The sequence below is a fragment of the Hypanus sabinus genome, chromosome 29, assembly GCF_030144855.1.
Source record: "Hypanus sabinus isolate sHypSab1 chromosome 29, sHypSab1.hap1, whole genome shotgun sequence".
In the NCBI taxonomy this organism is placed as follows: domain Eukaryota; kingdom Metazoa; phylum Chordata; class Chondrichthyes; order Myliobatiformes; family Dasyatidae; genus Hypanus; species Hypanus sabinus.
In genome coordinates this window covers 2,235,694-2,254,144 of record NC_082734.1, presented here as the reverse complement: position 1 = coordinate 2,254,144, position 18,451 = coordinate 2,235,694, and the positions used below count along the sequence as shown (strand labels likewise).

General features: G+C 47.4%; 1 protein-coding gene across 1 annotated transcript in view; it reads left to right on the top strand.

The window, feature by feature from the left end:
• LOC132382719 (coiled-coil domain-containing protein 42-like) overlaps positions 1 to 4,603 on the top strand; it is a 4,867-nt gene extending 264 nt beyond the window's left edge. Inside the window, exons 2-5 of the mRNA XM_059953170.1 lie at positions 695 to 895; positions 1,647 to 1,868; positions 3,011 to 3,169; positions 4,517 to 4,603. Coding sequence (XP_059809153.1) covers positions 695 to 895; positions 1,647 to 1,868; positions 3,011 to 3,169; positions 4,517 to 4,603 — 669 coding nt within the window. The remainder of the gene's footprint in view (positions 1 to 694; positions 896 to 1,646; positions 1,869 to 3,010; positions 3,170 to 4,516) is intronic.
• The last annotated feature ends 13,848 nt before the right edge of the window (positions 4,604 to 18,451 follow it).

The following is an 18,451-nucleotide window of genomic DNA, read 5'->3' as shown; positions in this document are numbered from 1 at the left end:
AGAGAGGAGAAGGGAAAAGGGAGGGGGAAGTGGTCGGGTGGAAGGAGGGAGAAAGGGAAAGAGGTAGTGAACGATGAGGTGGGATGAACTCTGTGATAGCAGAGAGGAGATACAATACTGATCCCGACTCATCTCCCCCACCGACCCCTCCCGTTATCACAATGAACCATCCCACAATCCCTTTGCCTTGCAACATTTCGACCTCTCTTCCAATCACCCCTGACCCTTCCCTGTGACACCTCCCTCTGACCCACCAACCCCTTCGTCTGGACCCTGACCCCCTCACTTTGACCAATTGACCCCCTCTGACCCCCGAAACCGTTTTCCGACTTCTGACCACTCTCTCTGAACTCTGACTCCCCCCCTCTGATCCACTCTGAACGCCGACCTGTCTGACTTCTGACCTTCCTATCTTATCTTTAACCTCCGACTCCTCCCTCTGACGCCAACCCCTCCGACCACCGATTCCTTTCCTTGACTATTTGAACTCTCTGGACCCATCACCCCCATCTCTAAACCCCTGACCCCCGACCTCTTTCCTTCTGACTTTTGACCCGTCCTCTGAATCCCGACCTGTCCTTCTTACCCGGCCCTCAATCTGATTCCGCATCCCGATCCCTGAATACTTGAACCTTCTTGCTGACTCCTTGACCCCTGTCTCTCCGCCTCATCCCTTTCTAATGCTCCACCCCAGGAGAACGAGCGGAAGCGTGCTCGGGCACTGTGGCGGGCGGAGACGGAGGGTCGCCTGCGGGTGCAGCGGCGGATCGAGACCGAGCAGCTGCGGGCCCGACTCGGGGAGCTTCGTGCATACCGGGACATGCTCCGTCGCTCGCTCGCTGCCAATGCCCACTTCTCCGAATTTGTTCAGCTCTTGTTGCGCCCCGGCGGCATGGTACGGCCCGGACTTCCGACTCCTCACTACCTAACCTCTCACTCTAACTCCTCATACCTACCCTTTCACCGACCCCTCAGCTCTGACTACTCGTCCCCCCAACCTCTCAACCCCGAGCCCTCATTCCCCGACCTCTCACCCCACAACTGACCCGAATCCTCGCCTCCAGCCCCTCAGCTCTGAGCTCTCGTGCTGCCCCTGGCCCGAAGCGTCCCGAACCTCTCACCGCTGGCATCTTATCCATGACCTCTGACCTCTCGGCCTCTCATTCCTTGACCAGTATCTCCTTGCCCTTTCGCGTAACCGTGCCCTCGGCTTCACACTCCCCATCTCTATGACCTCGACCTCGCCTACCCTGACCTCTCACTCCTCAACCTCTCAGATTCAACCACCCGAGTTCTTTCTTCCCTCAAACTTTCCCCCAACCTCTTAATCCCTATTATCCCCTTGACCGCTCACCCTCTGACCTCGGTCTCCTCAACCTCCGCCCCGATTTCTTTCCCTTCGACTTTTCACTCTTGACCTCTATTGCTTTAACCTCTGGCCCGCTGACCTTCCTCCCCTTCAGGCTTTCACCCTTGACCTCAGCCCCTCTATTCTATCCCCACCTCTCTCACCTGGTCTTTATCCCCTCACCCCTATCCACTCGTCCACTCACCGCCTGACCTTTTACCGCTGGATCTCTGTCCCCTCAGTCTCTTTTCCCCAATCTCTCCCCCTCATCCCTGATCTCCATCTCCCCGCCTGCCAGTTCCGGGAGCTGTCCGAAGTGCCAGTGCGATACCGGGCGCTGGTCTCCACCCACGAGGCGCTGCTGCGGCTGGTGCAGGAAGGCCATGAGGAGCGTGAGCGCCGCAAGGCGCGGCTAGGCCGCTACCTGGAGGAGACGAGCGACGAACGATTGCAGCTCAGCAACCGGCTGGCCGACCTGCAGGCCCAACTTGAGGCGGCCCGGAGCCGCAGCCTCCGCTGGGTGAGTCCCCGGACCCCGACCCCCGCCCATTGACCTCCGCCCGGGGCCACAGCCTCCGCTGGGTGAGTCCCCGGACCCCGACCCCCGCCCATTGACCTCCGCCCGGGGCCACAGCCTCCGCTGGGTGAGTCCCCGGACCCCGACCCCCGCCCATTGACCTCCGCCCGGGGCCACAGCCTCCGCTGGGTGAGTCCCCGGACCCCGACCCCCGCCCATTGACCTCCGCCCGGGGCCACAGCCTCCGCTGGGTGAGTCCCCGGACCCCGACCCCCGCCCATTGACCTCCGCCCGGGGCCACAGCCTCCGCTGAGTGATTATCCGAGACCACATCCTGATAACTGACCTCGACCCCCGACCCTCACCCCGATCCGCCCGTGCCGCAGCCTCTGCCAGCGGAACCCCGTCGCCGATACCTCACCCCAACGTGACCTCTCACTCCTGACATCTCACCTGCAACCCCTCACCACCGATCCTGAAACACCCCCTGACCCTCAATCGTGACTCCTCAACCTCTGACATCTCACCACAAACCCTTCACACCTCATCTCAGCCCCAGTCACTGTCACCATATCCCGACTCTCGACACCTGACCCCTATCGCTGCTGAACTCTGTACCCTCACCCTGATCAGCGACCGTTACCGCTTCACGCTTGACCGCTGAGACCTTGCCCCTGCGCTGCCACTCTGAACCATCACCTCTGACGCGGCCTCCTGACCCCGGCCCTCGCCTCTAACCCTGACCGCAAACACTGACCCTCGATGACCTGTCATTCTGACTGCACCCCTGTAACCTCTCCCTGCTCCGTTTCGCTCCGCGCTCTTCAATTTGCTCCGGCCTCGTGACTTCTGACAGACCCTAACACCACAACCCCCCCACCCCCACACACAGCCTCTCGATGAGCCCTGACACTCTGTGACTTCTCCCTGTGCTCGGACTGACCACCAACACCATGACCTTTCTCTGACCGCGATCCCCAATGATCTCTCCCCGAATCCCGACCTTCCATGTGCCTAGACCATGCGTGACCTGTCCTTCTGCCCCGCTCCGGCCTGTGACCTCTCGCCGAACCCGAACCACCGTGACCTCCCACTGACTTCTGACCCGAGCCTGCCGTGATATTTCGCTGAACCCTGATCCCCAGGACGCGGCCTGGACACACATTCAGAACACCGCGGCGAGGCAGACGCTAGTGCTGGGCACAGTGAAGATGGCGACGCTGAACCTGTACCAGCTGGTGGCCGGATCACTGGAGGAGGCTCCCTCACTCACCTCCACCGACACTCTCTGGCAACTCCAGAAGGTGGGGGCACGGCGAAGGAAGGGCGGGGTGCGGAGGAGGGAGAGAAGGTGGGGGGGGGAAGACAGAGGAAGGAAGGACGGACGACAGAGGGAGATGAGAGAGATGAGGGAGGGCGAGGGGGGAGAGGGGTATGGGGAGGAGAGGAAATGGAAGATCAGAGGGGAAGGAGAGAGGGAGAAAAGGGAGGGAGAGGTGGCGGGGAGGGAAAATGAAAGCAGGGGATGAGGAGTACAGATGAGTGGCAGGAAGGAGGGGAGTTGGTGGGAGGGATTGCTGAGGAGAGGGCTCCCTGCGGGATGCTCACTCATTCTCACTCCCCACAGACAAACTCCGGCGGCTAAAGGGTTAGGGTTAGGGTTAGGGTAAGGGTTAGGGTTAGGGTTAGGGTTAGACAGGATTGGAGATGAGGAGAAGTGAGGTAAGAGAGGTGGAGGAGTGATGGAAGAGGGGAAGGGGCGGAGAATGGAGGAAGGAGTGAGGAGGACCAGGAAGGAGAGTGGAGGGGGAAAACGAGGGAAGGGAGGTACAAGAGGGGGCTGTCTCCCTGTTAGAAGCTCATTTACTGCCCCCCCCCCGACAACAATCTTTGGCCTCGAGAAGATAGGATATGCGTGGAGTGGAAGGGAAGGGAGGTAGGGAGGCAAGGGGGAGGGAAGTGGTTGGTGGCAGATACATGCAGAGGGAGAAGGAAGTTTGGGTTGGCAGAGGAGAAGGCAAGTGGAGTAGGTGGGAATGACTGTGGGGAGTGGGAATGGGAGGGAGAAGATGGAAGAGAGGAGCGGAGGGGAGGGGAGGGTGTGGTGGAGGGGAGATGGGTAATGGGAGAAGAGGCGATAGCCTCGCAATGGGATTCTCCCTCACTAACACCCTACCAACGACACCCTCCACAGCTCCAGAAAGTGGCTGCGTCAGAGGGGAGGTGGTTAGCGGTGGGGTGGGGGGGGTGGTTGGTGAAAGGAGAGATGCAAGAATAGTCAGAAGAAAGGAAGCGAGGGGCAGATGGGGAAAGGTGTGGAGGGGGAGGGGTCAATGCGAGAGTAGATAGGGAGGGAGAGGTGAGGGCCAAGATGGGTGGAAGGAGAGTCGGTGAGGGTGGAAAGAAGAAAGGGGTAGAAGGGGAGTTAAGAGGAGAGAGGAGGTGGGGGAAAGAGGAAGAGGAAAGTGGTGGGAGGGGGAATTGTGTAGTGTGACTTCAACTGATCATTCCTCCTCTCTTGCTCATCTCCTCGGTTCCAATCTCCCTCCCCTTCTCCCTCTCGTTTCCACTTTTCCACTCTCCTTCACTTCCCCTACTTTCTCCCCCTTTCCTCTTCCCCCACCCCTTTCTTTCCCGTCTCCTTTCTCCAGATTGAGGAATTCATCCATCACCTAAAGTCAGTTTGGGAGGAACTGATGTCGGACCCCCACCGGGCTCAGAATCGTCTGATGAAGTGAGGGAGGGGTTCCTCATTACGACTAACCCCTAACCTCCAGAGACATGCCTTCTCCACTTCACCCTCCTCAACCCCACCCCAACCCAAAATAACTTATTAATGAAGTATTTTTCACAACCAGGATATGCTTCCGTTCAATTGGTATGAAGCAATGGGGGAAAGTGAGCGGGTGGAGTTGAGGGAAGGATGTGTTGGGGCCAATGTGGGGAGGGATCATGAAGGATTGGCACAAAACCTGGGAAGGGGTGTGGTGATTGGGGGTGAATTTTGGACTAGATCCACGCTCTATAATCACGCCCCCTCCCTCCCGCTGTCCCTCTCCTTACCACAACCACTTACCCAATCATTCCCTGCATATCTCTGGGCAGTTTCCCCTGGATATCTTAGCATCGCAGTATATTTAATCCCTGAGTCTTCTTAACCCTTAATCAACTTAACCCCTATTGTCTACAGAACCAATTGATCTTGAATCTATTCAAACCCTTCTGTGTAGCGAATCTTCTTAATTCTAGTTGTCCACTGCTGAATGCAGAATCTTCTTAACCCCTTTGTACCACAGAATCTAGTTAACCCCTTTGTACCACAGAATCTAGTTAACCCCATTGTACTACAGAATCTACTTAACCCCATTATACCACAGAATCTACTTAACCCCTGTTGTCCACTGACTACTTAACCCTGTTGTCCACACACTACTTAACCCCATTGTACCACAGAATCTACTTAACCCCGTTGTACTACAGAATCTACTGATCCCCATTGTACCACAGAATCCACTTAACCCCATTGTACCACAGAATCTACTTAACCCCGTTGTACCACAGAATCTAATTAACCCAACTGTACTACAGAATCTACTTAACCCCTGTGTCCACAGACTACTTAACCAAATTGTACCACAGAATCTACTTAACCCCGTTGTACCACAGAATCTACTTAACCCCGTTCTACCAGAGAATCTACTTAACCCCATTGTACCACAGAATCTACTTAACCCCGTTGTACCACAGAATCTAATTAACCAAACTGTACTACAGAATCTACTTAACCCATGTGTCCACAGACTACTTAACCACATTGTACCACAGAATCTACTTAAATCCGTTATACCACAAAATCTACCTAACCCCGTTGTACCACAGAATCTAATTAACCCAACTGTACTACAGAATCTACTTAACCCCTGTGTCCACAGACTACTTAACCACATTGTACAACAGAATCTACTTAACCCCGTTGTACCACAGAATCTACTTAACCCCGTTGTACCACAGAATCTAATTAACCCAACTGTACTACAGAATCTACTTAACCCCTGTGTCCACAGACTACTTAACCACATTGCACTACAGAATCTACTTAACCCCGTTGTACCACAGAATCTACTTAACCCCGTTGTACCACAGAATGTACTTAACCCCATTGTCCACAGACGACTTAAACCCATTGTACCACAGAATTTACTTAACCCCGTTGTAGCACAGAATCTACGTAACCCCGTTGTACCACAAAATCTACTTAACCCCGTTGTACCACAAAATCTACTTAACCCCATTGTACCACAGAATCTACTTAACGACATTGTCCACAGACGACTTAAACCCATTGAACCACAGAATCTACTTAACCCCGTTGTAGCACAGAATCTACTTAACCCCATTGTACCACAGAATCTACTTAACCCCATTGTACCACAGAATCTACTTAACCCCATTGTCCACAGACGACTTAACCCCATTGAACCACAGAATCAACTTAACCCCGTTGTAGCACAGAATCTACTTAACACCGTTGTACCACAGAATCTACTTAACCCCATTATACCACAGAATCTACTTAACCCCATTGTCCACAGCCGACTTAACCCCATTGAACCACAGAATCTACTTACCCCCATTGTACCACAGAATCTACTTAACCCCTGTTGCACTACAGAACCTATTTAACCCCATTGTACCACAGAATCTACTTAACCCCATTGTACCACAGAATCTACTTAACCCCATTGTACCACAGAATCTACTTAACCCCGTTGTACCACAGAATCTACTTAACCCCATTGTACCGCAGACGACTTAACCCCATTGTACCACAGAATCTACTTAACCCCGTTGTACCACAGAATCTACTTAACCCCATTGTACCACAGAATCTACTTAACCCCATTATCCACAGGCGACTTAACCCCATTGTACCACAGAATCTACTTAACCACGTTGTACCACAGAATCTACTTAACCCGGTTGTACCACAGAATCTACTTAACCCCATTGTCCACAGACGACTTAACCCCATTGTACCACAGAATCTACTTAACCCCGTTGTACCACAGAATGTACTTAACCCCAATGTCCACAGACGACTTAACCCCATTGTACCACAGAATCTACTTAACCCCGTTGTAGCACAGAATCTACTTAACGCCGTTGTACCACAGAATCTACTTAACCCCGTTGTACCACAGAATCTACTTAACCCCACTGTACCACAGAATCTACTTAACCCCGTTGTACCACAGAATGTACTTAACCCCATTGTCCACAGTCGACTTAACCCCATTGTACCACAGAATCTACTTAACCCCGTTGTACCACAGAATCTACTTAACCCCATTGTACCACAGAATCTACTTAACCCCGTTGTACCACAGAATCTACTTAACCCCATTGTACCGCAGACGACTTAACCCCATTGTACCACAGAATCTACTTAACCCCATTGTACCACAGAATCTACTTAACCCCATTATCCACAGGCGACTTAACCCCATTGTACCACAGAATCTACTTAACCACGTTGTACCACAGAATCTACTTAACCCGGTTGTACCACAGAATCTACTTAACCCCATTGTCCACAGACGACTTAACCCCATTGTACCACAGAATCTACTTAACCCCGTTGTACCACAGAATGTACTTAACCCCAATGTCCACAGACGACTTAACCCCATTGTACCACAGAATCTACTTAACCCCGTTGTAGCACAGAATCTACTTAACGCCGTTGTACCACAGAATCTACTTAACCCCGTTGTACCACAGAATCTACTTAACCCCACTGTACCACAGAATCTACTTAACCCCGTTGTACCACAGAATGTACTTAACCCCATTGTCCACAGTCGACTTAACCCCATTGTACCACAGAATCTACTTAACCCCGTTGTAGCACAGAATCTACTTAACCCCGTTGTACCACAGAATCTACTTAACCCCATTGTACCACAGAAACTACTTAACCCCTGTTGCACTACAGAACCTATTTAACCCCATTGTACCACAGAATCTACTTAACCCCATTGTACCACAGAATCTACTTAACCCCATTGTACCACAGAATCTACTTACCCCCATTGTACCACAGAATCTACTTAACCCCGTTGTACCACAGAATTTACTTAACCCCATTGTACCACAGACGACTTAACCCCATTGTACCACAGAATCTACTTAACCCCGTTGTACCACAGAATATACTTAACCCCATTGTACCGCAGACGACTTAACCCCATTGTACCACAGAATCTACTTAACCCCGTTGTACCACAGAATCTACTTAACCCCATTGTACCACAGAAACTACTTAACCCCATTATCCACAGGCGACTTAACCCCATTGTACCACAGAATCTACTTAACCACGTTGTACCACAGAATCTACTTAACCCGGTTGTACCACAGAATCTACTTAACCCCATTGTCCACAGACGACTTAACCCCATTGTACCACAGAATCTACTTAACCCCGTTGTACCACAGAATGTACTTAACCCCAATGTCCACAGACGACTTAACCCCATTGTACCACAGAATCTACTTAACCCCGTTGTAGCACAGAATCTACTTAACGCCGTTGTACCACAGAATCTACTTAACCCCGTTGTACCACAGAACCTACTTAACCCCACTGTACCACAGAATCTACTTAACCCCGTTGTAGCACAGAATCTACTTAACCCCGTTGTACCACAGAATCTACTTAACCCCGTTGTACCACAGAATCTACTTAACCACTGTTGCACCACAGAATCTACTTAACCCCGTTGTAGCACAGAATTTACTTAACCCCTGTTGCACTACAGAACCTACTTAACCCCATTGTACCAACGAATCTACTTAACCTCTGTTGCACCACAGAATCTACTTAACCCCGTTGTAGCACAGTATCTACTTAACCCCATTGTACCACAGAATCTACTTAACCCCGTTGTACCACAGAATCTACTTAACCCCATTGTACCACAGAATCTACTTAACCCCTGTTGTACTACAGAACCTAATTAACCCCATTGTCCACAGACGACTTAACCCCATTGTACCACAGAATCTACTTAACCCCGTTGTAGCACAGAACCTACTTCACCCCGTTGTACCACAGAATCTACTTAACCCCGTTGTAGCACAGAATCTACTTAACCCCATTGTACCACAGAATGTACTTAACCCCATTCTACCACAGAATCTACTTAACCCCATTGTACCACAGAATCTACTTAACCCGGTTGTACCACAGAATCTACTTAACCCCATTGTCCACAGACGACTTAACCCCATTGTACCACAGAATCTACTTAACCCCGTTGTACCACAGAATGTACTTAACCCCAATGTCCACAGACGACTTAACCCCATTGTACCACAGAATCTACTTAACCCCGTTGTAGCACAGAATCTACTTAACGCCGTTGTACCACAGAATCTACTTAACCCCGTTGTACCACAGAATCTACTTAACCCCACTGTACCACAGAATCTACTTAACCCCGTTGTACCACAGAATGTACTTAACCCCATTGTCCACAGTCGACTTAACCCCATTGTACCACAGAATCTACTTAACCCCGTTGTAGCACAGAATCTACTTAACCCCGTTGTACCACAGAATCTACTTAACCCCGTTGTACCACAGAATCTACTTAACCACAGTTGCACCACAGAATCTACTTAACCCCGTTGTAGCACAGAATTTACTTAACCCCTGTTGCACTACAGAACCTACTTAACCCCATTGTACCAACGAATCTACTTAACCTCTGTTGCACCACAGAATCTACTTAACCCCGTTGTAGCACAGTATCTACTTAACCCCATTGTACCACAGAATCTACTTAACCCCGTTGTACCACAGAATCTACTTAACCGCATTGTACCACAGAATCTACTTAACCCCTGTTGTACTACAGAACCTAATTAACCCCATTGTCCACAGACGACTTAACCCCATTGTACCACAGAATCTACTTAACCCCGTTGTAGCACAGAATCTACTTCACCCCGTTGTACCACAGAATCTACTTAACCCCGTTGTAGCACAGAATCTACTTAACCCCATTGTACCACAGAATGTACTTAACCCCATTCTACCACAGAATCTACTTAACCCCATTGTACCACAGAATCTACTTACCCCCATTGTACCACAGAATCTACTTAACCCCTGTTGCACCACAGAATCTACTTAACCACTGTTGCACTACAGAACCTATTTAACCCCATTGTACTACAGAATCTACTTAACCCCATTGTACCACAGAATCTACTTAACCCCGTTGTACCACAGAATCTACTTAACCCCATTGTACCACAGAATCTACTTAACCCCATTGTACCACAGAATCTACTTAACCACTGTTGCACCACAGAATCTACTTAACCCCTGTTGCACTACAGAACCTATTTAACCCCATTGTACCACAGAATCTACTTAACCCCGTTGTACCACAGAATCTACTTAACCCCATTGTACCGCAGACGACTTAACCCCATTGTACCACAGAATCTACTTAACCCCGTTGTACCACAGAATCTACTTAACCCCATTGTACCACAGAATCTACTTAACCCCATTATCCACAGGCGACTTAACCCCATTGTACCACAGAATCTACTTAACCACGTTGTACCACAGAATCTACTTAACCCGGTTGTACCACAGAATCTACTTAACCCCATTGTCCACAGACGACTTAACCCCATTGTACCACAGAATCTACTTAACCCCGTTGTACCACAGAATGTACTTAACCCCAATGTCCACAGACGACTTAACCCCATTGTACCACAGAATCTACTTAACCCCGTTGTAGCACAGAATCTACTTAACGCCGTTGTACCACAGAATCTACTTAACCCCGTTGTACCACAGAATCTACTTAACCCCACTGTACCACAGAATCGACTTAACCCCGTTGTACCACAGAATGTACTTAACCCCATTGTCCACAGTCGACTTAACCCCATTGTACCACAGAATCTACTTAACCCCGTTGTAGCACAGAATCTACTTAACCCCGTTGTACCACAGAATCAACTTAACCCCGTTGTACCACAGAATCTACTTAACCACTGTTGCACCACAGAATCTACTTAACCCCGTTGTAGCACAGAATTTACTTAACCCCTGTTGCACTACAGAACCTACTTAACCCCATTGTACCAACGAATCTACTTAACCTCTGTTGCACCACAGAATCTACTTAACCCCGTTGTAGCACAGTATCTACTTAACCACATTGTACCACAGAATCTACTTAACCCCGTTGTACCACAGAATCTACTTAACCCCATTGTACCACAGAATCTACTTAACCCCTGTTGTACTACAGAACCTAATTAACCCCATTGTCCACAGACGACTTAACCCCATTGTACCACAGAATCTACTTAACCCCGTTGTAGCACAGAATCTACTTCACCCCGTTGTACCACAGAATCTACTTAACCCCGTTGTAGCACAGAATCTACTTAACCCCATTGTACCACAGAATGTACGTAACCCCATGCTACCACAGAATCTACTTAACCCCATTGTACCACAGAATCTACTTACCCCCATTGTACCACAGAATCTACTTAACCCCCTGTTGCACCACAGAATCTACTTAACCACTGTTGCACTACAGAACATATTTAACCCCATTGTACTACAGAATCTACTTAACCCCATTGTACCACAGAATCTACTTAACCCCGTTGTACCACAGAATCTACTTAACCCCATTGTACCACAGAATCTACTTAACCCCATTGTACCACAGAATCTACTTAACCACTGTTGCACCACAGAATCTACTTAACCCCTGTTGCACTACAGAACCTATTTAACCCCATTGTACCACAGAATCTACTTAACCCCGTTGTACCACAGAATCTACTTAACCCCGTTGTACCACAGAATCTACTTAACCACTGTTGCACCACAGAATCTACTTAACCCCTGTTGCACTACAGAACCTATTTAACCCCATTGTACCACAGAATCTACTTAACCCCGTTGTACCACAGAAACTACTTAGCCCCATTGTACCACAGAATCTACTTAACCCAGTTGTACCACAGAATCTAATTAACCCAACTGTACTACAGAATCTACTTAACCCCTGTGTCCACAGACTACTTAACCACATTGTAGCACAGAATCTACTTAACCCCTATTCCACTACAGAACCTACTTAACCCCATTGTACAACAGAATCTACTTAACCCCGTTGTACCACAGAATCTACTTAACCCCATTGTACCACAGAATCTACTTAACCCCATTATCCACAGGCGACTTAACCCCATTGTACCACAGAATCTACTTAACCCCGTTGTACCACAGAATCTACTAACCCGTTGTACCACAGAATCTACTTAACCCCATTGTACCACAGAATCTTCTTAACTCCATTGTACCACAGACGACTTAACCCCATTCTTACCACAGAATCTACTTAACCCCATTGTACCACAGAATCTACTTACCCCCATTGTACCACAGAATCTACTTAACCCCTGTTGCAACCACAGAATCTACTTAACCACTGTTGCACTACAGAACCTATTTAACCCCATTGTACTACAGAATCTACTTAACCCCATTGTACCACAGAATCTACTTAACCCCGTTGTACAACAGAATCTACTTAACCCCATTGTACCACAGAATCTACTTAACCCCATTGTACCACAGAATCTACTTAACCACTGTTGCACCACAGAATCTACTTAACCCCTGTTGCACTACAGAACCTATTTAACCCCATTGTACCACAGAATCTACTTAACCCCGTTGTACCACAGAATCTACTTAACCCCATTGTACCGCAGACGACTTAACCCCATTGTACCACAGAATCTACTTAACCCCGTTGTACCACAGAATCTACTTAACCCCATTGTACCACAGAATCTACTTAACCCCATTATCCACAGGCGACTTAACCCCATTGTACCACAGAATCTACTTAACCACGTTGTACCACAGAATCTACTTAACCCGGTTGTACCACAGAATCTACTTAACCCCATTGTCCACAGACGACTTAACCCCATTGTACCACAGAATCTACTTAACCCCGTTGTACCACAGAATGTACTTAACCCCAATGTCCACAGACGACTTAACCCCATTGTACCACAGAATCTACTTAACCCCGTTGTAGCACAGAATCTACTTAACGCCGTTGTACCACAGAATCTACTTAACCCCGTTGTACCACAGAATCTACTTAACCCCACTGTACCACAGAATCGACTTAACCCCGTTGTACCACAGAATGTACTTAACCCCATTGTCCACAGTCGACCTTAACCCCATTGTACCACAGAATCTACTTAACCCCGTTGTAGCACAGAATCTACTTAACCCCGTTGTACCACAGAATCAACTTAACCCCGTTGTACCACAGAATCTACTTAACCACTGTTGCACCACAGAATCTACTTAACCCCGTTGTAGCACAGGAATTTACTTAACCCCTGTTGCACTACAGAACCTACTTAACCCCATTGTACCAACGAATCTACTTAACCTCTGTTGCACCACAGAATCTACTTAACCCCGTTGTAGCACAGTATCTACTTAACCACATTGTACCACAGAATCTACTTAACCCCGTTGTACCACAGAATCTACTTAACCCCATTGTACCACAGAATCTACTTAACCCCTGTTGTACTACAGAACTAATTAACCCCATTGTCCACAGACGACTTAACCCCATTGTACCACAGAATCTACTTAACCCCGTTGTAGCACAGAATCTACTTCACCCCGTTGTACCACAGAATCTACTTAACCCCGTTGTAGCACAGAATCTACTTAACCCCATTGTACCACAGAATGTACGTAACCCCATGCTACCACAGAATCTACTTAACCCCATTGTACCACAGAATCTACTTACCCCCATTGTACCACAGAATCTACTTAACCCCTGTTGCACCACAGAATCTACTTAACCACTGTTGCACTACAGAACATATTTAACCCCATTGTACTACAGAATCTACTTAACCCCATTGTACCACAGAATCTACTTAACCCCGTTGTACCACAGAATCTACTTAACCCCATTGTACCACAGAATCTACTTAACCCCATTGTACCACAGAATCTACTTAACCACTGTTGCACCACAGAATCTACTTAACCCCTGTTGCACTACAGAACCTATTTAACCCCATTGTACCACAGAATCTACTTAACCCCGTTGTACCACAGAATCTACTTAACCCGTTGTACCACAGAATCTACTTAACCACTGTTGCACCACAGAATCTACTTAACCCCTGTTGCACTACAGAACCTATTTAACCCCATTGTACCACAGAATCTACTTAACCCCGTTGTACCACAGAAACTACTTAGCCCATTGTACCACAGAATCTACTTAACCCAGTTGTACCACAGAATCTAATTAACCCAACTGTACTACAGAATCTACTTAACCCCTGTGTCCACATGACTACTTAACCACATTGTAGCACAGAATCTACTTAACCCCTATTCCACTACAGAACCTACTTAACCCCTATTGTACAACAGAATCTACTTAACCCCGTTGGTACCACAGAATCTACTTAACCCCATTGTACCACAGAATCTACTTAACCCCATTATCCACAGGCGACTTAACCCCATTGTACCACAGAATCTACTTAACCACGTTGTACCACAGAATGTACTTAACCCCAATGTCCACAGACGACTTAACCCCATTGTACCACAGAATCTACTTAACCCAGTTGTAGCACAGAATCTACTTAACGCCGTTGTACCACAGAATCTACTTAACCCCGTTGTACCACAGAATCTACTTAACCCACCTGTACCACAGAATCTACTTAACCCCGTTGTACCACAGAATGTACTTAACCCCATTGTCCACAGTCGACTTAACCCCATTGTACCACAGAATCTACTTAACCCCGTTGTAGCACAGATCTACTTAACCCGTTGTACCACAGAATCTACTTAACCCCGTTGTACCACAGAATCTACTTAACCACTGTTGCACCACAGAATCTACTTAACCCCGTTGTAGCACAGAATTTACTTAACCCCTGTTGCACTACAGAACCTACTTAACCCCATTGTACCAACGAATCTACTTAACCTCTGTTGCCACCACAGAATCTACTTAACCCCGTTGTAGCACAGTATCTACTTAACCACATTGTACCACAGAATCTACTTAACCCGTTGTACCACAGAATCTACTTAACCCCATTGTACCACAGAATCTACGTAACCCCTGTTGTACTACAGAACCCTAATTAACCCCATTGTCCACAGACGACTTAACCCCATTCTACCACAGAATCTACTTAACCCCGTTGTAGCACAGAATCTACTTCACCCCGTTGTACCACAGAATCTACTTAACCCCGTTGTAGCACAGAATCTACTTAACCCATTGTACCACAGAATGTACGTAACCCCATTCTACCACAGAATCTACTTAACCCCATTGTACCACAGAATCTACTTACCCCCATTGTACCACAGAATCTACTTAACCCCTGTTGCACCACAGAATCTACTTAACCACTGTTGCACTACAGAACATATTTAACCCCATTGTACTACAGAATCTACTTAACCCCATTGTACCACAGAATCTACTTAACCCCGTTGTACCACAGAATCTACTTAACCCATTGTACCACAGAATCTACTTAACCCCATTGTACCACAGAATCTACTTAACCACTGTTGCACCACAGAATCTACTTACCCCTGTTGCACTACAGAACCTATTTAACCCCATTGTACCACAGAATCTACTTAACCCCGTTGTACCACAGAATCTACTTAACCCCGTTGTACCACAGAATCTACTTAACCACTGTTGCACCACGGAATCTACTTAACCCCTGTTGCACTACAGAACCTATTTAACCCCATTGTACCACAGAATCTACTTAACCCCGTTGTACCACAGAACTACTTAGCCCCCATTGTACCACAGAATCTACTTAACCCAGTTGTACCACAGCATCTAATTAACCCAACCTGTACTACAGAATCTACTTAACCCCTGTGTCCACAGACTACTTAACCACATTGTAGCACAGAATCTACTTAACCCCTATTCCACTACAGAACCTACTTAACCCCATTGTACCACAGAATCTACTTAACCCCGTTGTAGCACAGATTCTACTTAACCCCATTGTCCACAGACGACTTAACCCCGTTGTACCACAGAATCTACTTAACCCCGTTGTACCACGGAATCTACTTCACCCCTTTGTACCACAGAATCTACTTAACCCCGTTGTACACAGAATCTACTTAACCCCATTGTCCACAGACGACTTAACCCATTGAACCACAGAATCTACTTAACCCCATTGTACCACAGAATCTACTTAACCCCATTGTACCACAGAATCTACTTACCCACGTTGTACCACAGAATCTACTTAACCCCATTGTACCACAGAATCTACTTACCATCATTGTACCACAGAATCTACTTAACCCCATTGTACCACAGAATCTACTTAACGCCATTGTACCACAGAATCTACTTAACCCCGTTATACCACAGAATCTACTTAACCCCATTGTCCACAGACCGACTTAACCCCATTGAACCACAGAATCTACTTAACCCCGTTCTACCACAGAATCTACTTAACCCCATTGTACCACAGAATCTACTTAACCCCTGTTGCACCACAGAATCTACTTAACCACTGTTGCACTACAGAACCTAATTTAACCCCATTGTACTACAGAATCTACTTAACCCATTGTACCACAGAATCTACTTAACCCCGTTGTACCACAGAATCTACTTAACCCCATTGTACAACAGAATCTACTTAACCCCATTGTACCACAGAATCTACTTAACCACTTTTGCACCACAGAATCTACTTTAACCCCTGTTGCACTACAGAACCTATTTAACCCCATTGTACCACAGAATCTACTTAACCCCGTGTGTACCACAGAATCTACTTAACCCCATTGTACCGCAGACGACTTAACCCCATTGTACCACAGAATCTACTTAACCCCGTTGTACCACAGAATCTACTTAACCCCATTGTACCACAGAATCTACTTAACCCCATTATCTACAGGCGACTTAACCCCATTGTACCACAGAATCTACTTAACCACGTTGTACCACAGAATCTACTTAACCCGGTTGTACCACAGAATCTACTTAACCCCATTGTCCACAGACGACTTAACCCCATTGTACCACAGAATCTACTTAACCCCGTTGTACCACAGAATGTACTTAACCCCAATGTCCACAGACGACTTAACCCCATTGTACCACAGCATCTACTTAACCCCGTTGTAGCACAGAATCTACTTAACGCCGTTTGTACCACAGAATCTACTTAACCCGTTGTACCACAGAATTTACTTAACCCCACTGTACCACAGAATCTACTTAACCCCGTTGTACCAACAGAATGTACTTAACCCCATTGTCCACAGTCGACTTAACCCCATTGTACCACAGAATCTACTTAACCCCGTTGTAGCACAGAATCTACTTAACCCCGTTGTACCACAGAATCTACTTAACCCCGTTGTACCACAGAATCTACTTAACCACTGTTGCACCACAGAATCTACTTAACCCCGTTGTAGCACAGAATTTACTTAACCCCTGTTGCACTACAGAACCTACTTAACCCCATTGTACCACGAATCTACTTAACCTCTGTTGCACCACAGAATCTACTTAACCCCGTTGTACCACAGAATCTACTTAACCCCGTTGTAGCACAGAATCTACTTAACCCCATTGTACCACAGAATGTACTTAACCCCATTCTACCACAGAATCTACTTAACCCCATTGTACCACAGAATCTACTTACCCCCATTGTACCACAGAATCTACTTAACCCCTGTTGCACCACAGAATCTACTTAACCACTGTTGCACTACAGAACCTATTTAACCCCATTGTACTACAGAATCTACTTAACCCCATTGTACCACAGAATCTACTTAACCCGTTGTACCACAGAATCTACTTAACCCCAATTGTACCACAGAATCTTACTTAACCCCATTGTACCACAGAATCTACTTAACCACTGTTGCACCACAGAATCTACTTAACCCCTGTTGCACTACAGAACCTATTTAACCCCATTGTACCACAGAATCTACTTAACCCCGTTGTACCACAGAATCTACTTAACCCCATTGTACCGCAGACGACTTAACCCATTGTACCACAGAATCTACTTAACCCCGTTGTACCACAGAATCTACTTAACCCCATTTGTACCACAGAATCTACTTAACCCCATTATCCACAGGCGACTTAACCCCATTGTACCACAGAATCTACTTAACCACGTTTGTACCACAGAATCTACTTAACCCGGTTGTACCACAGATCTACTTAACCCCATTGTCCACAGACGACTTAACCCCGTTGTACCACAGAATGTACTTAACCCCAATGTCCACAGACGACTTAACCCCATTGTACCACAGAATCTACTTAACCCCGTTGTAGCACAGAATCTACTTAACGCCGTTGTACCACAGAATCTACTTAACCCCGTTGTACCACAGAATCTACTTAACC